Source organism: Pipra filicauda, unplaced genomic scaffold, assembly GCF_003945595.2.
Source record: "Pipra filicauda isolate LSUMZ 115617 unplaced genomic scaffold, ASM394559v2 scaffold327_size997775_pilon, whole genome shotgun sequence".
NCBI lineage: Eukaryota > Metazoa > Chordata > Aves > Passeriformes > Pipridae > Pipra > Pipra filicauda.
The window spans coordinates 788,356-811,796 of NW_024104451.1; the positions used below are offsets into that span (position 1 = coordinate 788,356).

General features: G+C 47.7%; 1 protein-coding gene across 1 annotated transcript; it reads left to right on the plus strand.

Moving 5' to 3' along the window:
• Nucleotides 1–1,058: 1,058 nt before the first annotated feature.
• Nucleotides 1,059–22,456, plus strand: PIGU (phosphatidylinositol glycan anchor biosynthesis class U). Its single transcript, XM_027740460.2, has 12 exons — nucleotides 1,059–1,209; nucleotides 2,779–2,843; nucleotides 4,123–4,182; nucleotides 5,102–5,164; nucleotides 6,439–6,548; nucleotides 8,193–8,293; nucleotides 9,956–10,053; nucleotides 11,972–12,126; nucleotides 12,588–12,731; nucleotides 13,525–13,649; nucleotides 15,521–15,663; nucleotides 20,788–22,456. Exons 1-12 carry the CDS (start codon nucleotides 1,080–1,082, stop codon nucleotides 20,899–20,901), a joined length of 1,308 nt encoding a protein of 435 aa, XP_027596261.1. The 5' UTR covers nucleotides 1,059–1,079; the 3' UTR covers nucleotides 20,902–22,456.
• The last annotated feature ends 985 nt before the right edge of the window (nucleotides 22,457–23,441 follow it).

Genomic DNA, 23,441 nt, shown 5'->3' on the forward strand with positions numbered 1-23,441 from the left:
GACCATATCACAGAGGCATTCAGCCTTTCTCCATTTCTGCAGGTGGGTACAACTCTACACTACAGCTCTGAAGCTGCATAAATCCAATGCAAATGTTGTGACTTGGACATTATCAAGCTCTTTTCAATGGCAACTCCAGTACACTCAGCAAATCCTATTTTTAAATACATGAAAAATTGTTATCTTCACATACCATATGAAATGTGTTTTCATTCTGTCCCTCAATTTTTTAAGAGACTATCACATCTTCCTTCCATTTGTCTCCACCCAGATGAAGAGTTGTGAAGGCTATTCTGTGCAAGTTTGTGTGAACGGGTTGTACATACCCAGGGATGAGGAGGGAAAAGCAGTTGTTGGAGAACAGCAGGAAAGCGCAGCTGGGAAGGTAGTGTGTGAAAGTCTGCGCAGAGCTCTGGAGCTGTTGAAACCACAGGACTGAGAGTCTCAGTGTGCCAAGAGCCCGCTGAAACCCCGCACGGCGCAGCACCCGCTGCCTCACAACCACCCGGGGCCGACACGGCCGAGGAGCGGGGCAGCTACGGCGGGCACAGGCCACGACCCTGTGAAACACCCGGGGAAATGAAGAACAGTACGGGGGGCTTTTCATACAGCTCAGAAGCCACCGAACCTCCCCGTCCGAGCCCGGCCCAGTCCGCAGCCCCCGCCCAGCTGGGCAGGCTGGGGAGCAACACGAGCGAGGGGTTCACGGGGGGCAGCGCCGCCACCCAGAGGCACCTCGGACCCACGGGCGGGAGGAACGTGCCGGGAGGAGCCTGATGGCACTCGAGGACAGACACACGACTGTGCTGCGGCTGAGGAGCGGCGGTCCCGTGCGGCAGCGCTGGGCAAGGCTGGCGGGACCGAGACCCCCCGCCCAGCCTGGCCCACTGACCGCGGCCTTCGCGCTCCGGCTAAGTTGATCCCCCCGCAGCCGCCGTAGCCCCGAGTGGTGCCGGGAGATTGGCGGCGCGAGGGCTGCCGGGACATGTAGTCTGCCGGGCGGGCCGGTGCATTGGCGGCGCGTTCCCCGGCACCGCCCGGGAACTACAGGCGGCGGGAGCGGCGGGGCGCGCGCAGGGATGGCGGCCCCCTTGGTGCTGGTGGTGCTGGCGGCCGTGACGGTCCGCGCCGCGCTCTTCCGCTCCAGCCTCGCCGCCTTCATCGCCGAGCGCGTCGAGGTGGCGTCCCCGCTAAACGCCTGGAAGCGAGGTGAGCCCCGGCCAGCCCCCGCGGAGGGGCCAGACCCCCGCGCCGGGAGGGCAGGGCCTGGCCCCGGCCGGGCGCCGCGCTGGGAGCGGCTCCGCGGGGACAGCGCCGGGCCCCGCGCGTCCGGGCCCGAACCGGAGCTGCAGGGAATGGCCCCGGGCAGTCGTGCCCGGGAATAGCCGGTGCGAGGGGCGGGAGGGGCGCGGGGCCTGCGGCGCGCCGGGGCTGCGCTGGGCACACGTGGACACAGCGGTTGTGTCACGCGTGTACACAAAGGGAGGCGAGATGAACCCGGCACTGAGCGTGTGGTTCCAGCAGCCTCGGCCGAGCCCGTGTGGTTGGGCTGTGTCTGCACAAACATTATCTCGCGGTGTGAATGCCACTGCACGGCTCCCGGTTCGCGCAGGGCTACTGTCGTTTTCCGGGTTCAGTTTGTGGCCCCGCACGTTGTTACCAACACAATTCAAAATCTCTTCTGAAGGCTGAGGTACAGTGCAGTTGGGGCTCTTCAGCGACATTCGTGTCTGTAGCATCTGAGCCCATTGGGAACCTAAATTCATTTAAAAGACAGCCCTTTGAGAAAATAGTACCCAGCTATTATATAGGTAAAAGTATTTGCAGTTCTGGGGTGGAAAAGAGTGGCCCAGAGTAATAAAGGTCAAAAGTACAAATACATTTGATGACCTGAGGCCTCTGCTCCTCTGTATGAAGCACATCACACAATCAAATTTTTTAATCTTGCCTTAGACCATCTAGGTAGTAAGGAGAACACTTAAGGTCACTTCAAAGTTTGGGCTATCACCACACGGGGAGTTTGTGGCAGCCAGGATCTACTTGTCCAGTGTTTCACTGAACTGAGGCCTTTTATTGCTTCCTGCAGTCTCCTGCCTTTTCCCTCTGAGCAAATGAACCCATTTTCTTTGGCTCCTTTCATTGCATACACTGCTCAGCCCCAGGAAACCTTTGTGCTCAGGAAGGTGAAGATCCTATGGAAAAGCATGCAAATGCATTGCAGGGCAAGCTGTAATTCCATGATCTTGAAGAAGCCAAATTAAGGCTGTAAACTGTATTTTCAACAAGGAATTTTCAATAACAGATAAACCTTTCAGCATTGTGTGATGATATGTGTTCACTTCTGTTCTTCCATTGTAATTTTGGACATTTTAGGCCTCTCTCCATCTAATTAGGCAGAACTGTTCAAATTCTATATTATGTTGTGGTTTGTTCTCTTAGAATTAAGTCCATTTCCATCATAGATGCCATGTGTCACCAAATAGGTGACTTAAAATCAGGCAATATCATACAGGGGATTTATATAGAGTTCAGTGTAAAAGATTTCACCTACAACATTTTTAGCTGAAACAAATAAATAGGTTATGAGTGCCCATGCAGGAATGTGCATGGGAGAGAATCAGTTCTAGTTAGCTGTTGGCTCTGTGAGGTTTAGTGTCATCCATTCAATGTGAGATTCTTACAAGTGTGGGTGTTTTAAAAGCTAAGGTTTTACCATCATGAGATCTGTCCCTTCCCACATTACGGGGTTCTAATGCAGGTATTTTGTCTGTGTTTCAGTGGTCGAAGGATTGGCTCTGCTGGATTTAGGGGTCTCGCCGTATTCTGGAGCTATTTTTCATGAGGTTGGTTTGCACGCTTTGTTTTAAATGCAATGTTCAAGTGTCACGTGTCTTAGTATTGCAGCTTGCAGCCTGTCTTGTCCCAGAGGCTTTAGAGAACCTCAGCTCATGTAGTTGTTGTGCAATAGTTGTAATGACCAGCATGAGGAAATACAGTTAATCACAGACTGCAGGTGATAGATATCACAATATTTGTTACTGCATATAGAAAGTCTGAGGCAGGGGAGCTCTGTAATAAGTGAAATATTCTGTTCACATCCAGATGTTTCTGTCGGCAGAAGCCAGAGCAGGGAGACATTGTCACTGTGAGTGTGATACTGGGTACTGGGTAACAGTAGCTGGAGTTTCTGCATTTGCAGAAATATTAAGACTAGCACAAGCATGCAGTGTATTTATTCCTCATCTTGAAAGTGCCTCATTCCTAATGAGGAATGAGGCATTTTAACTTAAGCACCCGTGGGGCTTTGTGCGCTCAAGTGATCTTATTGATATGAAGGTACACTCACACGTAGTGTCACCTAGGGTGAGGCAGGTACTTTGTATCCCTCTGAAAACTGGTTTCTTTTCAGTAAATTCTCCTTCTCTAGATACGGTTTTCTCCCAGACTGTGAAATACTTTCCCATGCTTATTTAGACATTATTTATAAAGTATTTTAAAAGAAATCTATTGTCTCACAGTGAAGACTGAATTTACAGCATGTAAATACAGTACTTCCAGATTAAGCTTTTGTGCAATAGGAATAATTCAGAAACATGCTTTTCCTCTTACCCTAGAAGGGAAAAGCTGTGGGAGCAAGAGGATGATAGGACTGTAATCCTACTGCTTTATGTTTTCAACATCTTTCTTATTTTTGCATTATAAAACACTAATCTAAACAACAGGCTCAACAGTGAAACCAGCTATGTAGGAAGTCTTTCAAAAGTACCTGCAGACATCCTGAAAAAAAATAGATTCTATAGGAAAAAAGCCACTTTCTAAAGCTGGTTTTTGTATGCTTTCTATTGTAAGTCTATCACTAGTAGCAGAATTGAAAAGTTGGAATAGAGTACAATTTTCAAAGTTGATGGTGTCTTTAATAAAGTGTATTGAAGACTCTGCAAGGAATAAGGCCAGTAAATGTGCTTTGATTAATCACTTAGCTCTGAAGTACCAATGCTGGAGAAGAGGCCAAAGAAAATTACTTTTGGCAGTGTCTTGCAGTACTAAGTGTTTCTCATCAAATTAATGGTGTATTTTATCTGGACAGTATTTGACATGGATTTCCCTTCTGTTCTCTTTTAGACCCCTCTGATAATCTATCTCTTTCACTTCCTGATTGAATATGCTGAACTGGTGTTCATGGTAAGTGTTCCTGGAAAGCTCCTCTTGAAAGGCCCCTTTCAGGGAAATGCTGAGTGTGATTTCAGTCCTGCAGGAATCGGGGACCTTCAGCCTCTCTGTAGCTCATATTCCTGCTGAGCTCGCATTTAATTAGAAAGGCAGCTTTGCCTGTACAAACCCACTTTTCAGGCTTTTCACTTCTTGTACATATTCCTTCTTTTTTGTGAGTTCTTGCTTAGATAAGTATCCCCACAGAGGGATAGGAAGGTGTCATTTCAGATTTCAAAGGTTACCTCTTACAGGTAACAAAATACTTTGTCCCCCCAGCCTAATCCTTACACTGCTGCTTCTGACTAAACCCACTGCCAAATCCCAGGCCTGCAAAGAGCACAGATGGGTTCATCCTCCAAATGTCTCTTGTAAATTGTTCTCCTAGTTCTGCATAATTCAGGACAGAAATCCTATAGCTGGCTGCAATGGCACCCAGTGGAGCCTCTGTCCCCAGGTCCCTGCCAGGCAGGGCTCGTGCAGAGATAACAGCCTTCTGCCCTGGGCTAGTGCTGGTTGTTCAGATGACTGCGCTGCTGCCTCGGAAGTTTAGGACAGTTCAAGGTGCTGCTGGATTAATGACCAGAGGGGTTTAACCAGCTGGGCACTGCCCCAGCGTTGCCTGTGCTCTAACTAGACCAGTGATTCTCTCTATTACCCTCACTTGCTTCAATTTCTTTCCTCTTAATTCCCCATTCTCTTGTTTTGTAAATATTTGTTACAGTTCATGCCTGCAAGGTGAACCTGTGGTGTGTGAGGGCACTGTACAAATCAGCAATCCAGTGTTTTTAAAGCTTGTGTTTTCTTCCCATGAGCTGAGTCAGATTAGCTTCCTTTTTCTCTATTTGTTTATTTTGCTTACAATCAGTCTGTCTATCCCTTGCTTTTTTAGGTAACTGATGTGCTAACTGCTGTTGCCCTTTACTTGGCCATCCAGGACTTCAACAAAGTTGTGGTAAGCTGACTTCCCAGTGTTGCTGGTCCTCTTCTCCCAGCAAATACCTTGTACCAAAGAAAACACATGCCAGAGGATGCAGTATCAATTCCTTGTTGCAGTAAATCTGGTCATATTTTAATGATAAACAAACATGAGGACTCAGTGTGGTAAACAACTGAGGTATTTTAAGTTTTGTTGTGGCACTATTACAGTATGGAATCACACTGCATGTGAATGATGATCACAGTAGTGTACAATCTTCTACAGCCTGAATGTTTTACCTTGGAGAGGGTCTCTTTGCACAGAGCATGAGGTAATACACAGACTAGAAATGTGTAAAGGAAGAAATAAAAACGTCCAAGGCTGCGTCCAAGGATCATTCTAATGAGCATGGTGAGAGTCTAACATCAAGTATTACTCGTTCCCTTCAAATTACAAGTACGTGTATTTGGAGGGGAGTGATTACTCCCAGCTCTCTCTCATATGTAGCTCAAAGAACATTTTGTGTAAGCAATGCTGTGCTCTCTGCAATTCCAGAGGGGCAGGGATTCACTATCAGCATCAACAGGGAGGCTACATTTTCTACAGCATCTGTGTGGTCTCCCATCCAGCTATGTGCTTGTTCCTTGTCCTCTGACATTGAGGTTGAAGAAATAACTCACAATAGAACTGCAGACATGTAAAAATCTCACGTGAGTTACTTTGCTTGTTGAGATTTATTGCCAGCATCTCTGTCTTTCTGTCTCACCATGACATAGTTCCGTAGGTTCATATTTCAGATTTCTCTTTTGTCTCCATGGAGAGCCTCAGAGAACAAGATAAATGAAAGAGAGATTTAGTCTAGAGATATCCATCTTCAAAATAATAAAGACTGCATACTTCTGAATCTTGGGTTTTCAGTGGCTTGTGTGTTGAACTACGAATTTAAAAAGTCAGCTTTTCATTAGAGATCCAGACTGGCATTAGGAAGATTGAGAGTGTTCAACTCTGATGTGGTGAATTCATTGTCCGCTGACACAGGTAATTAAGGAAGTTCAAATAAGTAGACATTATCTGCTTTCTCTTGAGTCTCATTTCAGTCGTTAAGTATTTGGGAAAGGAGAGGGTGTTTTGCTCTGTTTGTACAACTCCTCACATAACTAGAGTTTTGGCTCACAGCTGGGGCTCAGATATGCTCTACAGTAATAGAAACCCCATGTAATTGGCTGAGTAATATGAGATAGAATTACACAAGTAATATGAAACCGTGGTTTTCCTCTCCTGACAGTCTTTGATCATTCTCCCTTGTTCAGTTCAAAAAGCAGAAGCTCCTAATAGAGCTGGATAAATATGCACCAGATGTGGCGGAGCTCGTCCAGACACCCATGGAGATGCACTACATCCCCCTCAAGGTAGCACTATTGTAAGTATTGCTCTTGTAGGCTGCAGGGGGCTGCTTTGGTTCCTCAGCTCCCTTTGGGTTTTATTTTTCTCATTTGGGGCTTCAACATTAGTTGAAGGTTGTTTTTTTTTTCCCCAGAAATTCTGAATTTCCTATTGGCCCTGAATACTCAGTTAGAAAGTAAAAAGCAGATGCATTAGCACGTTTGTTGCCAGCAAGTAAATTTACTCAGGCCCTCTAAGACAGGCTGAGCAGCATAAGGTCATTAATTTGGTAGCAAGAATGTTGTATCTTCGCAGATCACATCCCCCCTTATTTTACGTGTATACTAATGTTATCAAAATTGATTCTGTGCCTTCCAAATGGTGTCTTTTCAGAAAAATTAGGAGAATTTTTGAGCAGTTGGACAAAATGCATGCTGAATATCACAACCTGAATATCCCAAATTCCTTATTACAGTTCAAAGATATTTTCAGGTCGTCATCTTATTAATTTCATGTCTTGGTGTTTCTCTGTATACTAAACATTTTTTTATTTCAGAAGACTTCAACTGAAATAAATCATATACAAGCAAGATACCTACTGTTAAAGAATTTTTAATTGGTATTTTGACACAGAGAAATTATCTGAATTATTCTGTGTCAGAGAGAGTTCTCCATTAGATAAGTTTTTATTTTTTCTCATTTCCTTATGAATTTTTTAAATGTCAAATTCCCCATGGCAAGAAGGGTAGAGTGGGTAAATTGCAGCCTGTTTTGCTCATTACCACCGCAAAGCTGGCATTAAATTGTACCTGTCCTGCTGTAGGCTGGCCCTGTAAAAACACTGAAAAAGACAGACTGAAGCTCAGAGAAGTAGGAAAATACAAAGAGATAATTAGGAAATCATCAGCCCTGTCTACTCACTCTGATGATTAATTTAGTTATTAGCAAAGCTGATGGGTACATTAGGGTTATTGTATTAGCTTATTGTATTGGTAGTCCTTCCAAACCTTTTTCTGTGCTCTGAACCTAGTTAAATGAAATTACTGTAATTCTCATTTCCAAAGGGAGCTGGCATCCTTGCCAACTGAAGTGTGGCTGCATTCTGGAGGGTAAAGGTATTCAGAGTTTGCTGTCTTTCTATAATTCCAGTTGAAATGTGCTAAACTTGCATAGCTGGCGGGTTTTGTGCTCACATCAGGCCACGGTGAATATAAATGATTGCTCTGCCACAGCAGGAGACTGGTGCGCTTGGGTTGGGGGAAACTCTGCTCGTGTCTCAGAATTTGTTTCCGTCTTACCTTCTTATACTTCTGCAGAGTAGATGTGAGTAGCATGAAAACTTTGCTTTGGACCCAGTAATCCTAGATCTGGATGACTAAATGTACAGTGTTTCTGGAAAGCAAAAAAACACTTTTGGTAGTTGTTTTCTAGGCTGGAACTTGCATTTTGGAGATCTTCCCAACTCTCCTTTCTGCAGTAGGCTCCCTGTGGCCACTGTGTCCAGGGCTGCAATCCAAAGGTCTGTTTTTTCCTCCAGATCGAGGAACCTGTTCAGCTGAGTTAATTTGCTGATGAGAGGATCCCATCAACTGTAAATAAAATGCATCTGTTTTTTCTTTGAACATCTCTTTAATTAGATGCTGTCTCCTTTGCATGTAACCTGAGCTTTGCTCTTTTTCAGCTACCTGTTAAACCCCTTCTCTGTGATGTCTTGTGTGGCAAAGTCCACCTGCGCCATCAACAACTCTGTCATTGCATTCTTCATTTTAGCTACAATAAAAGGTAACACAATGCATAAAAGAGGGTTCTTTATGACTTTCTAGGAAGATTATAAATGTAGCAAAAATGAAATCCAGATGGAACTTTACAGATAAGATTGCTACAAGGATCTCAGTAAAACACAGCAGAAACAGGACTGGAGCAAAGTCAAAGTTCCACCTGAATCCTGAGATTAAGAGACTGTTATTTGGCTTTCACTCACAGTTGTAAATATGGTTTGAAATGAACTAATTGAGCTTTGGGGAAACAGAAGAGTAACCAAAGGCCCATACCAGCACAGCTGAATAGATTATGTCAGAATAACTGTTTCATTCGTCTCGTGCATAATGCCAGCTTTCTGTTTCTTTTATGACTCTCCAGTGCTAAAATCTTTTAGCATATGTGATTTGTACTAGTCACCTAATTTTGAGAGTTCTCTGCTGGATCAGAGGAAAGGTCACTCTGATCTCATCTCCAGCAGGGCCCAGACCCAACCACTGAGAAAAAAAAGCTGCTATAGATGGTTTTTATTAGTGTTTCCAAAAGGAAGTTTTCCTGTAATTATTGGGTAGTTGAGTCAGGAGGGACTTCCATTTTTAAAGTATTTACAATAGCAAACAAGTGGGGTCTGTTAAGTTAAACTGATTTTTTAACTGTTCACTGATACCCTAAGACCAATACTTTGGTCATAGACAAAACTGTAGTAACTGTCTCTTGTGGTTTCTCCCTGACTGCGAATGTGGCCACCTGGGCTTTAAAGTGGACAAAGAGAATATCAGGTTATGACTGATTTCTGGGAATCAATTCTATAGATCTGTGCAGAATTGAACACTCAATAAAGTAGAGGATGGGGAGGTTTCTGTCAGGAGAGTGTAGTTGCAGAGTAGAGAAGGCTCATCACCAGATAACCCTCTGTTTTCTCTTTCAAAGGTGAAACAGAGAGAAGCTCTCCGAGTGTGTGATGTCAGGCTGGCAGTTGGGCCAGTGCACTGAGTCAGGGTTCTTGCTGTCTAAGCTGCATTGTTACAGAGGCCTTCCATCTAGTCTATAGCTATAACCGGGCTTGTATTTTTGTTGTTTAACCTGAGACCTTTTGGACTTGATTTCTGATGTTGGCAGGTGGGAAATGTAAGTACTCAGCACTGAGCTCAGAGACACCTCAAATAAAGCTGCTTCAGTAAAGGCATTCATATTTTTGAGACCACTTGGAAAAGCTGTGCTAATCCTTTCTATGCCTCAGTTTTGGCTAATGCCACTTCATTCCTTCAGCTGCAGACGTTCACTTGCTCCCTGGCTCAGAGCTTTGCTGAGGCCCTGACACATTCTGGTGTTGGGGTTATCCAGCACGCCCACTGTAACAGCTCTTACATGCAGAGATGACATTAACAGCAGCCAACATGGTCTCTATATAGACTGAGTTACGTTAATCTCTTTCTGTATGTGAATGCCAGGAGATACAAACCAGTCAGTGGTTCCTTCATATGGAATCAGTCATTCTCCATTCAAAATGTAGTTAACAAGAGGACACTCTCCAGGATACATTCTGCTAAAAACTCCTTTAAGTAGTGTCCTGATATTTGTGAATCCCCTGTAGAGGGTTATGTATTTCTTCCCATTTGGACTTCCTGTCTGTATGGCTGTTAATAGTAGAATTTCCTTACAAATGAACATTTTTTGTCTTTGCAGGTAGTGCCTTCCTCAGTGCTGTGTTCCTGGCCTTAGCAACATACCAGTCACTCTACCCTCTCACACTGTTTGCTCCAGCCCTTCTTTACCTTCTGCAGGTAGATGATTTCTAACTGCTAGTACCCATTGTCTTCTTGTAGCTGTTCAGGGACAGTCCTTGGCTACTGAGAGGGGAGTCAGGCACATGCAGAGTTTCAGAAAAAGTGACTATCCTCAAGCCACGGCAAGTTGGAAACCTTAATGGGAATGCCTGTGAGTGGAGAGAAGGGAGCAGTAAGCCATCTACAGAACTTGCCCAAAATAAGTCCTGTTCTTTGTGTCATGTGAATAGCAATGAGGGTTTTAGTGCTGGAGAAGTTCCCTTGCACTGACATGGATTACTGAGCTGTGTTAGTGTGAGGAACTGTGTGTTTGAATTACTCAAACTCAGAAATGCTGATTTGGGGTTTAGTGGTAAAAGGCATGTGCTTGTGAAAGGGACTGGTTGTTCTTTCTCCCTCTCCATTAACAGGACCCCTGAATTCCAGCAGGGCCGACCTTGCTAATTTTATTCTGCTGTGGGAGCAGGTGAGGCTGTGACCACCAGCAGAGACTCAGCCCACTTCACAAGTCACTTTGAGATCATTTTTATTATTTTTACCCTTCTGAAATCCTGCTGTTGTGTGCTTCACCAGTCTTTCTTGGTTGCTTTTGATGATGATTTTTATAGCTCATCTTAACTACGGGTTCATTACAGCATATTCTTAAATCTCTGAGCTTCCAAACAGAATGAGAGCCAGTTCTAGTTCATTTACTTTCTCTGACTAGCTGACATGAATGTCTCTTACTTTTTTTCAGAAATTTTGTTATTATTACTCTTTGCAAGACAGGAACTTCTGCCGAGTCAGTGTTGCTATTTTAGTTTGGTAATTTTTAAGAGAATTTGCTTTATGTATTTTACATTTTGGTCTCATTTGTTCTCTTTTAACTTTATTCAAAGTAAATTGGGAGTAAAGTACAAGCATTATACATCACATTCACAAGTAACAAGTGCTTTGATATGTGATTGCCTAATTTGCAACTTTTAAAGGCAATCATGCCTTTTATCCAAATTTGTAAATGAACTTTCCTGCATTCTTTGTGCAGAACTAAATCACTTTTCTCCAGCACTTTCCAATCTGTCCTGCCAAAAATTGTTGGTAAACTTGCTTGCATTGTTCCAACAAGTGATGTTAGACACGCTGTGACTGAGAAAGCAGAGCGTGCTTTGCACAGAGCCCACAGCAGTTAGGACAGGCTCTCTGCACATCTCCTGCCATTGCAAACCCCAGTACCCAGTGGAAAAGCCACATCACTGCCCGGAGCTGCAGAACTCTGAGTGATTCCCAAAGGTGTTTGCCCCTCTGTATTTCTGTGCAAATGTGTTCAGGGGAGCAGTTGGAATGAGGTACCCGTATGTCATGTTATGTGACAAGGGCTTGTGGTTGACTTGTGATGAGGACATGTGGCAGTGGCAGGACTGCAGCAGTTGTCTTTGAGGAAGCAACCTTTCAGAGGGGCTCCTTGGTGCATAGGAACCTACTGGATGTCCTCTTTCCCTGATGTTAGCAGAGCAGGGTGGTGGAGACCTGGCACCACAGGATGGTGGGTCATGGAGCAGGGCTTTCAGTCAGCCCGTTGAGTGGGCTCATGCAGTAGAAGACAGGCAGCAGTGCAGTATTGCAGACATGTCAGATACAAGTGTAGCTCTGAGGAGCTGTGTGTAAATTGTACACAGGGTGCATGAGACATGACTGCAAGGAGAAATGACCAGCTTTGCTGCTGTATTTTCAAGCACAGTTCTGGAAACACGTGCAGTGTGAATGAGTTAATTAGCCAGAGTGAAGAACATCAAGCAAATTATGCTTGAGAGCTGCTCCTTCCAGTGCCATAGTGCCAGTGTTTGATGCTTTCTGTCATCGGTTTAAGATGATGTGCTGAACGCTCAGGCTTTCTTGTGACTCTCCACCTGACAAGATGCTTCTGTTTCACTTCCAGCGTCAGTTCATACCCATCAAACTGAAAAGCAAAAGCTTCTGGCTCTACACCATGCAGTATGCATCCCTCTACCTGTGCAGCCTTGTAGTGATCATCTGCCTCTCCTTCTTCCTCCTCAACTCCTGGGACTTTATCCCATCTGTTTACGGGTTTATGTGAGTATAAGGATTCTTACTGGTAGTGTTGTTTCTTGTCCATCACACATGCCTGACCCAAGAAGTGTGGGATCTGTGATTTACTGGCAGTGCAAGAAAAGAAAGAATATATGAAGGAGAGCAGCCAACTTCTGTTAATTAACAGCAAAAATTAAAGACAGGAGGTGTTTTCCACTGAGTTGATTGGAAATGGGTTTCACTGTTGAGCTACCGTGGCTGTGAAATTTTCGTCTCTGGAGAAATGTCTGTTTTGGGATGCTTTAAATCCTGCTGGGGCATTGGGAAGAATTCACCAGTAGGATTTAAACCTACTCTCCACATTTTGTCACCCCTTTGTTTTCTCTTCCATAGGTTTACAATTTAGGTCCTTCATCCAGTAGCATAAAATGATTAATTAATGTAACAGAAGCAGGGCAGTGGAAAACAACCATTTAAAAATTTACTTTGACTTTTCTTTTCAGCCTTTCTGTTCCAGATCTGACACCCAATATTGGCCTTTTCTGGTACTTCTTTGCAGAGATGTTTGAACACTTCAGTCTTTTCTTCGTATGTGTGTTTCAAATCAATGTGTTCTTCTACACCATTCCCTTGGCAATAAAGCTAAAGTAAGTATGAGTGCATTTCTCTGCTACTTTTATTACTCTTAAGTTGTCCAGTGGAACCTTATAATGCTGGAATCAGATGTCTCTATCTACGAACCTGAAAGATTTTTAACAGGGTCTGCCCTCCTCATTTCCCATAGTTTCAGTTTCTGTTCCTCTTAAATAGACTTGGGCTCTGCAATGCCAAAATGTTGCAAGCATCAAAAGAGAAAGCAGAAATAGAGGCTGTAGAGGTGCCTGCTCCTTGCCAGCATAAACCAGTGTAGTCAGAAAGCAAGAACTCCTGACTGGAACCTTAAGTTCTTTATTGTCAGAAAAAAGTGAAAATTTGGGGACTCTCCTAGCTGACTGCACTGACAACGTTAGCCTTCTTTCTGCTAAAAACAGCCATTAACACACCTGGACTTTCAGTGAACGACATGATGGTGTACCAGCAAGATAACTCTGGGATTCTGCAAATCACCGTCAGAGGGGAAGTGCTGATTGCGTTTGATGAATAAGACAGAGCTGGGGAGAAGCAGTGCAGGTGACTGATAGTATAAATGTGTGTTGGGTGAGGCCCACGGTTTCTGGGTGAGGGCAGTGGGCAGTGGGCCTGACACTGCTGCTCTGCAGAGCAGCTCCATCTGCCCCACTCAGCACTCGAGTCTTGTCTGGAGAGAACAGGGATGCAAGAACCACAGTCTCTTCTATGGGAGGTGTGCTCCCACAGCACATCTGTGCCCTTGCTCGTACTTATTTCCAGTTTCCAGAGACCTACTGCAGCCTCTTACCCTTCGTTTCTTTTCCCTTCCAGGGAACACCCTGTGTTCTTCATGTTTGTCCAGATTGCCATCATTTCTATCTTCAAGTCCTATCCCACTGTGGGAGACGTTGCACTGTACATGGCCTTCCTTCCAGTCTGGAGCCACCTTTACAGATGTAAGTCCTTTGTGCTTGGTTATTCCTTATCTGGAATGGGAAAGGGCCTGCAAAATAATTGTCACCACTAAACCAAACCAGGCCCTTGCCCACAGGCTCTCATGGCCTCCTTGGGATGTCTGGAAGGAGGCTTGATTTTTTTTTTTTCAGGTGATACAGTCCCTAACGTGTCTTTAGGACTAGGGTTGAAATTGGTCAAGGAGTACCTTATCTTCTAAGGGTAGTAAGGAGTACTCCTTACTTCTGCTAAGGGGTGCCTTATGAGTACCTTATTTTCCCCCTCTCTCCAAGTTGCTCTGAAGATTAACTTTTTTATAAGAGCCTTTCACAATCCTGTACAATGGACATGGCTTATTTGAAGTGCATCCATCATCCACATGTTTCACTCCCACTTAAGGCTGTGTGATTTGAACAGTGCTCCTGCAATTGGTGAGTCCCCCAGCCTTAAAATGCTGCACCTTGCATCTGCTTTTTTGCTTGGAGTGAAAGTAACTGAACTATTCCAAGCAGTTGTCCAGTTTTTCTTAAATGCTGCTTAAAGACCCTTTTTAACTCTTGAAATCACCAGAGAGCTTCCTGAGGATTTTCAGGCTCAGTCTATAGAACCTGCTACCCTGGAGAGATTTGGAAATGCTGTGTTTTTCCTGGTGTTTCATGCTTAAACCAACTGCTTTGACCGACCCTGTCAGGTTGTCCAGGCCTTTTACTGCAGCCTTCTCCAAGCCAGGCCAAGTGTGTTCATGGACGGCTCACCTGCCTGTTGTAGGAGATATAATCAGGAGTCAGGAGACTTTGGAGATCTTCTGCTCTGTAGGTTTCAGATTTAGGAGAGCTGAGGCCAAAGGAGCTGTGATTAGACAGGGCAGGAAGCCCCAGACTGCCCCTGAACACGTTGCAGTTGTAGCAGGTGATGTACTTTTGAGAAGTCCTCACTCAATGTACTTCAGTTGCACATTCCAAGCATCCGGTGAGAGAGGCAGTCATCTGTCACATGCTTCCACCCCAGAGAGTGTGAACAGACCTACTGATCAAGAAGTTTAAAAGAGGTGTGAACATGTTTGGATGTGACAATGCTCTTAAAAACATCAGCGGCCTTCAGCTGCAGAGTGATGGGGAGTCTTCAGTCTCCTTCAGGGGCATTGACTGAGCTGTAGCCAAGCACCAGCAGCACAAGTGCCAGGATGGATTACAACACTGCTGCCAAAGGATAGGCATAAGCAGTTCACAGAAAACAAAATCTCTTCTGGCCTAGTAGTTCCCAGCTCTTTTAGACAAAGTCGCGCTTGGTTTTTGTCCATCTGACGTACTCGGGCAGACTGATGGATTCTGGCCGCACTTGCACCTCCCGAGGTCGTGCTTGTCAACACATTTGGCCTTTAGGAGTTTCCTCCTTTTATGGAGCTTTCGTTTCCTTGCCAAGTCCCAAGGAAATCTCTCTTTTCCTATGGCCCACGGGTTCATTTTTTATCTTTGTCATCAGCTTGATGAGGCTGGGGATTGACATGCTCTGCTCTCCGAAGTGTGATGCTGCTGGAAAGGCCTCTCTCCATTCTGCTGGTTACTGCAGTGTAGACACCAAAAAGCCAAAATATCCAAGGAAGAGTGTTTGAAAGCAGGACCTAGAAGGAGAGAGCTACAAGGGAGGATTTCATACTGAAGCAAAGGCAGAAGTATTTATTTTAAAGAGAAATATAGTGGATTTCTTATAAAAGGTAGCTAGGAAGTTATTAAAGCAAACTGTGAAAGATTACTGGAGAGAAGTATGTGTTGACAAGCGCCTCTCACCCCTTGCACACACTCTACCACTGCTGTTTGCGTGAACATGGCTGATCAATAATACATCATTTTAACAGCTTGGTTTTCTTTTGCAGTTCTCCGGAACATCTTCATCCTGTCATGTGTGCTCATTTTCTGCTCCTTCCTGTTCCCCGTTCTGTGGCATCTGTGGATTTATGCAGGAAGTGCCAACTCCAATTTTTATTATGCCATCACGTTGACTTTCAACATAGGGCAGGTCAGTAGAGCGAGGCAGTCGAGGCTGCACTGCGGGCAGGGCGCTGGATGGGGTGGCCTGTCAGCAACAGTGCATTCTGCAGGATGCAGTGGCTGCCTCTCTCTGTGGTCCTGCATAGCAGCTTCCTGGCTCTCCTCCTGGAATTTGCCTGCTCCTCACCCTCTGGCACACTAATGGGAAAGAGTTCTGGTGGTATATGAACTACAGTTTAACAATCCACCCAGACTGTGCTGCAGGTTCCATGCTCTGTTGCTGATAGCAGATGAAGAGCATCTCAGTATGGCAGAACACAGCACACGTGAATGGAGAAGGGGAGTAAGAGGGGAAATGGAAAAGTCTCGGGGCAGCAGCAGTGGGGCCAGAAAACAGGCAAATGAGAGCAGCCCATGCACAGGGGCGTGGCACCAGCTGTGGGCTTAGGGGCATGTGTAGGGTCACAGTGATGCCAGGGCTTGCCCTCCCTGCCTTTCTCGAGGCCGTGCTGAATACATGACTGCCACTGGCCTTAGGCACCGTTGAAGGATGGAATTGAGTGTACACAGGTGCTACAACCTTTTGTAAGTCCTTCCTCTATACTGTTTGCCATGTCCCTGAGCCCTGGGACAGTTTCACATATGGGTGAGCAGAATGTTCATTTCATGTTAAAGTTGCCTTTATTTTGAATGTGCCTCAGCCATTTATGCTTGTCTGCTTCTCTTAAAGCCAGGGGAGCAGTTTGGCCAGGGGCTGAAAATCACCTACTTGTACATCCCAACCCCTTGATAAATGGAGAAAACACCCATTTGGTAAAAGCCAAAAGAGACTCCAAGGGGTGAGAAGGAGAATAGAGATAATGCTGAGAGGGGCTGATAGGAAATCGGGAGTGGTTCATTAACTCCTAACTACGTCTTGCTATGGAATGAAAGGAATAGTAAAACTTTAATTAGAGATGCCGGGTGTCAATATTCTAAGTGGATTTTATTTCCTCCCTGAGGAAGTCATAGCAGATCCTGCAACGTCTTCTGCTCTGTGTAAATGCAAACTTAGCAAAAATATCTTTTCTGATTTCCTGGTGAGAAAGACCTATCCCTCATCCCCACCAACCTCAGCTCTTTTTTTTCCCATTCAGCCATCTGCAGAGACGTTTAGTTAAAAGTAAAATCACCTGCACTGACAGAGCCTGTCAGCAGTTCAGCAAAGCAAGCAGGGTATGGCTGTTTCCCTCTCCCTGGGCACCTCTGCCCTGCTCTGTCTGTTCTCCTTCACACTTTCTCCCCTGACCTCAGCAGTCTGCAGCCCTGTTTCTCTTTCCCTCAGTCTCCGCCTGGTCCTCCGTCCCCTCCTGTCCTGCCATTGAGCCTCTGCAGCAGCTGCTGTTTTTCTGTGCTGTACTGCACAGTAACCCAGGCAGGCTCTGCCTGTCCCTCCCTCCATGCCCTGAACACTGCCTCATACTTCAGGTGACATAGTGCCACAGCAATGCTTTAAGTGGCATCTGGACACTAGGACAATGACTGCCAGCTCAGGCTGGCACTGAAGAGGTTTTCCACTCTAGTTATGTGCTCCTGTGTCCAAATGGAAGAGGGCAGTAGTCCTAGGGAAGGGTCACACTGCAAGAGGCAGTGACAAATGGCACTACTGAGCCAGGTCCCTGCCCAGCCCAGCCTGCCACAGCAGAAGTGACTGCTTTAGAGAAACCACTGACACCCACTCCTGTAATCCCAGGGCTCCCAGGCAAGGCAGCAGACCCACACTGGGCTTCAGTACAACCAAAGCTGTACTGGCTTGGGCCAGAGCAGCTGGAAAAGGACCTGGGGGTGCTGATCAACAGCAGCTGCACATGAGCCCAGTGGGCAAGAATACCAATGGCACGTGGCCTGCACCAGCCATAGTGTGGCCAGCAGGACCAGGGTAGTGATTATCCCCCTGTGCTGGGCACAGGTGAGGCATCACAAATGCTGGCCTCAGTGCTGGGCCCCTCCTGACAGGAGGTTGTAGCCAGGTGGGGGGGCTCTTCTCCCAGGGGACAAGTGACAGGACAAGAGGAAACAGCCTCAAGTTGCAGCAGGAGGGGTTTAGATTGGATATTAGGAAAAAATTCTTCACTGAAACTGTGGTCTGGCACTGGAACAGGCTGCCCAGGGCAGAGATGCAGTCACCATCCCTGGAAGCATTCAGAAGCCATGTGGGTATGGCACTTGGGGACATGGGTTAGTGGTGAACCTGGCAGTGCTGGTTTAGCATTTGGACTCGATGATCTTGGAGGTCTTTTCCAACCTTAGTGATTCTATGATTCTGTGAAAGTGGGGCTGAGCAGGGGAGGAGGACCCATGTGATTTCCATGTCAGATTTCCATGTTCAGTGTGGTTCTCTGGCACCTCAGTTGTGATTTCACACTACAGTGCAGCCGGTGGCAATGCCAGCCTGAGGTGCACCCTCCTCCTGGGATGTGCCAACATCTCTGTGTGTGGCAGCAGGCTCAGACCTGGATCAGGAGAATCCAGGGGACAGTCAGCTCTGTTCAGCACTCAAAGGGAGGCAGTGTGCAAACAAACACAGGGTCAGCTGCCCCACAGAGAGGGCTTGAGAGCAGAGGGACAGGGAGGAGATGCAGCAGTGATGGGGGTGGAAGAAGGGCTTTGACCTGGTGGTGCTCCTGGATTTTGTACTGTGAAACCACAGCCTTGAATTTCAGCTCTGCTCTTCACCCCTTGGCCTGGTAGGTTTTATTTGTTAAACTGTTAAAACTCCTGTTGGCTAAGGCTGACCTAGGGAGCTGTGGAATTCCTTCTGCTGCCTGCACACTTCCTACCCTTTCAGAGTAGAAATGGTAGCTGTCCAGCCTGGATAAGAGAAGGCTTCAGGGAGATCTTAGAGGCCCTTTCAGGGCCTAAAGGGGCTCCAAGAGTGCTGGAGAGGGACTTTAAACAAGGGACAGGAGGGACAGGACAAGGGGGGATGGCTTCTCACTACAAAAGGACAGGGTTAGATGGCATACTTGGAAGAAATTCTTCTCTGTGAGGGTGGTGAGGCCCTGGTACAGGTTACCCAGAGAAGCTGTGGCTGCCCCATCCCTGGAAGTGTCCAAGGTCAGGTTGGACAGAGCTTGGAGCAACCTGGTCTAGTGGAAAGTGTCCCTGCCTATGGCATGGGGAGGAAAGAAATTGCATCTGTCATTGTGCTAATGAATGCATTTGTGCTAATAATAGCATTAAGTCCTCATATTGTCCAAACACAGCTCAGCAGACAGGAGTTACAGAGTATTCTGAGTTGAAAGGGACCCACAAGGATGATCGAGTCCAGCTCTTAAGTGAATGGCCCATATGGGGATCGACCTTGACCTCAGCCTTTGCGTTATTAGCACCCTGCTCTAACCAGCTGAGCAAGTCTCAGGCTCATGATCCTTGAGGTCTCTTCCAACCCAAACCATCTGTGGATTCTATGGTAAACAGTCATAATTGAGAAGTTTTGATAACCAGCAGCAGCAGAAGACTCAGCATTTGGGTTGAACTGCACAACAGTTCAACCAGGAAGGTTGTGGAACAGATGATCTCAAGTGTGATCACACAGCACATACAGGACAACCAAGGGATCAGACAGCCAGCACGGGTTTAGGAAGGACAGGTCCTGCCTGACCAACCTGATCTCCTTTTATGACCAGGTCATCCATCTAGTGGATGAGGGAAAGGCTGTGGATGTGTCTGCCTGGACTTAGCAAAGCTTTTGATACTGTCTCCCACAGCATTCTCCTGGAGAAGCTGCAACCTAGGACTTGGACAGGGGCACTCTGTGCTGGGTTAAGAACTGGCTTACGGCCAGGCCCAGAGTGTGGTGGGGAATGGTGCTGCATCAAGTCAACATCCAGTCACTAGTGGTGTTCCCCAGGGCTCAGAATTGGGTCCAGTCCTGTTTAATATCTTTATTGACCATCTGGATGAGGGAATCAAGGGCAACTTCAGTAAATTCGTGGATGACACCAGTTGGGTTGGAATGTCGATCTGCTGGAGGGCAGGAAGGCTGCAGAGGCATCTGAACAGGCTGGATCAATGGGCCAAGACCAGCAGTGTGGGGGTCAACAAGGCCAAGTGCCAGGTCCTGCTCTTGGGTCACAACAACCCCCTGCAGTGCTCCAGGCTGGGGAAGAGTGGCTGGAAAGTGCCCATTGGGAAAGGACTTGGAGGTGCTGATTGACAGCAGCTGCACATGAGCCCAGATGGCCAAGAAGGCCAAGGGCATGTGGCCTGTACCAGCCATAGTGTGGCCACAGGAGCAGGGCAGTGATTGTCCCCCTGTGCTGGGCACTGCTGAGGTTCCTCGAGTGCTGTGTCCAGTTCTGGGCCCCTCAGTTCAGAAGGACATGGAAGTCCAGAGAAAGGAACAGAGCTGGGGAAGGGGCTGGAGCACCAGGAGTGGCTGAGGGAGCTGAGGTTGTTTAGCCTGGAGAAAAGGAGGCTCAGGGGGGACCTTATCACTCCCTATGACTCCCTGACAGGAGGGGGAAGCCGGGGCAGGGTCAGGCTCTGCTCCTGGGGAACAAGGGACAGGACAAGGGGACGCAGTTGTGTCAGGGGAGTTCAGGTTGGACATCAGAAGGAATTTCTTCATGGAAAGGATGTTAAGGCATTGGAAGGGGCTGCCCAGGGAGGTGGTGGAGTCCCTGCCCCTGGAGGTGTCCAAGGAATGACTGGACGTGGCACTCAGTGCTCTGGGCTGGGTGACAAGGTGGGCGTCGGGCACAGGGTGGACTTAATGATCTCAGAGGTCTTTTCCAACCTTACTGATTCTGTGACAGCATGGAAGGATGTATGGAAGGAGTCCTGTGAGTACAGTGAGATGACCTGTGCAATTGTGGCACAGCTGGACCTGCCATTGTTGTATATTTTGGCCAGATTATGAAGCTGCTGTCTCCTTAGCAGAAATGTCTGTGAGAGCACACCAATAGCAAACAATTAGTGTGAGTCTCCCTTGGCTTAACACTGTGAGGGGTGGACATGGTGTTCCCAGGGTTGCAGTTGCTCCTCTGGTGGAGCTTGCTGGACAGCCTAGGAACTGCTTACACCACTTACAGGGTCTGTCACCAACATGTGTCCCTCTTTATTCTTGGTCTGAAGCACCACTGATGTGTTTGAACATCTCACTCCACAGATCCTGCTCATCTCAGATTATTTCTATGCCTTCCTCCGGCGTGAATACTACCTCACTCATGGACTGCACTTGACAAGGCAGGATGGGACAGAGGCCATGCTGGTTTTGAAATAAGGATTGTGCCCACCTTTCCCTGGGACATGGACTACTATGAGGAACATGCAAAGCTTGGGGTATGTGGGGTGGGTGGGGAAGGTTCCCTGAATGAGGTCTGACTTTGGGGATGATACCTACTGAAAGAAAGGGCTGAGGTTCTGGGAATGTCCTGCTGAGCTGTGGGCTCAGCACAGAGACTGTAAGAGCTGCAGTGCCTCCGTTGGAGCATCTCCCTCCCCTCAGCTGTGCTTTCCACTGCGACCTCAGCCATTAGCTCTGGGCAGCCCAGCAGGAACTGGAGTGTCTGAGCTAAACTCACGAGGGTCCAGGAGGAGCTCAGACTGTGAACTGTTTACTTTTCCATCACTGCTTCTTGGAGATGTTTGCTTCTCCTGGAACCTTCCCCTTCACTGCTTTGACTAGTAAAACTCTGCTTGGCACGAGGCAATCTCTAGGTACCTCGTGCCTGAGCCCTGGCTGCAGAAGCCATTTCTTGGTGGTCCCACTGCTGTGGGATCTGGAAAAATCCCACATGCTCAGGCACAGTGGGTGCTGTGAAAGAGATGGGTGACCGAAGATGATGACCTGTTGGAAGGAGGACAGATGGAGCTGCTGCCACAGGTGGTAACCTTGGCACTCAAACACTAGTGAGAACTGGAGTTGGGGTGGAAGCAGAAGCCGGGGGGAGGGTGCTGGGTAACTGCTCTATCCCATTGGAGCAACACAGACATTTCCATGTTAGGACCATGCACAGAGGCATTGCAGGTCTCAGAAGAAATACTGCTGAGGAGATGGACTCCCACTGCTCCCAGTTTCTGTCGGGTGACAAAGCCTGGCAGTACCAGGCTCACACTGTGCTGCTGTGGTTGCTCGGGGCAGCAGCCTGGATTAGGGACCAGTGGGGATCACAATCTCCCTGTAAGGCCTCAGACCAAATGCAGGAGGAGCCTCAGTCACTGCTGTTATTGTTGGGCTCCTCATGTTCCACAGCTGCTTAACACTAGTGGATGTGCCCTTCTCTTGTCCCCCCTTGCCATGGGCTCATGGCTGTGTGTGGAGGCTCCCTGAAATCAGCCTCCCTTGGTCCCCCCTGCTCCCCTCTCTGTGCTCAGACCTGCTCACCTTGGAGCTGCTGCTGCTCACCCCTGAATGTGGCCCTCTGGGGTGCAGCTGCCAGGCTCTGCTGGCTATGGTGGCACCGGGATGTGACCGCAGTGTGACAGCCACCTGCAGTGTCCCACTGATCCCAAGGGACATCTGAAGGGTTGGGAATGTGACATGGAAACCACAGCTGGTACCAAGCAGCTGAGATGGATGTGCCCAGGCAGGTGTGTAAACATCTTTCTTTCTGGACAATTAACACTTTTGCCTTACTGCACTGCTGTCAGCGCTTTGGGGGGGTGGAGCCAAGCCCAGCTCAGCCCCCAAGCTCAGCTCAGGCCCCGAGCTCAGCCCCAGGTGGGGCAGCCCCAGCAGCAGCCTGAGGGCACAGGGAGGGGCAAAGGGAGCCTGGACTGCTGAGCTGCCAGCAGGGCATGGCAAGGAGCATAATAAACTGTGCAAGTTTTGAACACCTTGTGTGCTCTGTGGTTATAGGGGGGAGCTGGAGGGTGGGTGGGGGCTCTGGGAGGCACTGAGAGGTACGTGGAGGGGTCAGGAGGGGACTTGAAAGCAAATACAGGACTTGGGAGGGAAAACAAGTGACCAAAAAGCACACAGAGGTCTCTAGGCCAGGCTGAAACCCTGCCAGCTTTAGGGAAGGCCAGATATATACAGGTGACCTAACAGCAGTGTAAGAGAAAAGGAGAGAGTGACTTAGCTGGAGCTATGGGAGGGTGCCTATTTTACAGCCCCCTCTTCCCACAAAGCCAAAAATAATTCACCATCAGGAGGGGGACGATGCTGGGAGGCAGCAGGACTGACCCGAGGCCTGCAGGCAGCACCTCCATCCTCTGCAGCCCCATTCCTGGTCCCACCAGTCCCCTGGGCTGGGTCTATCTGGGTCTCCCCGGGAAGCAAGCCCCAAAGCTGGACTCAGAAGTGCTCCTGAGGAAGGTGATGGGGTGAGTTCTGGGGCAGGGGAGGAGCAAGGGGCAGAGGCATGACATTGGCATGAGCAGGGACAGAGCAGGGGAATAGAAGGAAGGGCAATAGGCCAGGAGCATGGTCAAGGATAGGGAAAAGGAAAGGGCAGGAGGGGGAATGGGCAGGGCAGTAGTCAAGGACAGGGACAGAATCAGGGGCAGGGGTTTGGAAACATGGGGACAGGGGCAGAGGGATGTGGCAGGAGCAGGGTAAAAGGCAAGGCTGCCGTCAAAGCCTGATGGGGACAACAGAGCTGACACCCAGGACTGACAGGAGTGCAATGGGCCCTGCCGTGGAGATGAGGAGCAACCCCAAATTGCCTGCAGTGGGCCCAGGGCCTGGGCCTGGCATTGCAGTCATCATGCCACCATGCAGGGCACACAGAAAATCCTTCACTGGAGTACTGTTTTGGTTGTACCCACAGGCTCACAGCTGTATTGACTGTTCTGGGGGGTGGCATCAGTGGGAAGGGA

Coding starts and splice junctions, on each gene's coding strand:
- PIGU (XM_027740460.2), top strand. CDS start 1,080: ATGGCGGCCCCCTTGGTGCTGGTGGTGCTGGCGGCCGTGACGGTCCGC. Junction 2,844..4,122: donor CTGGAGCTATTTTTCATGAG/GTTGGTTTGCAC, acceptor GTTCTCTTTTAG/ACCCCTCTGATAATCTATCT. Junction 15,664..20,787: donor TGACTTTCAACATAGGGCAG/GTCAGTAGAGCG, acceptor CTCACTCCACAG/ATCCTGCTCATCTCAGATTA.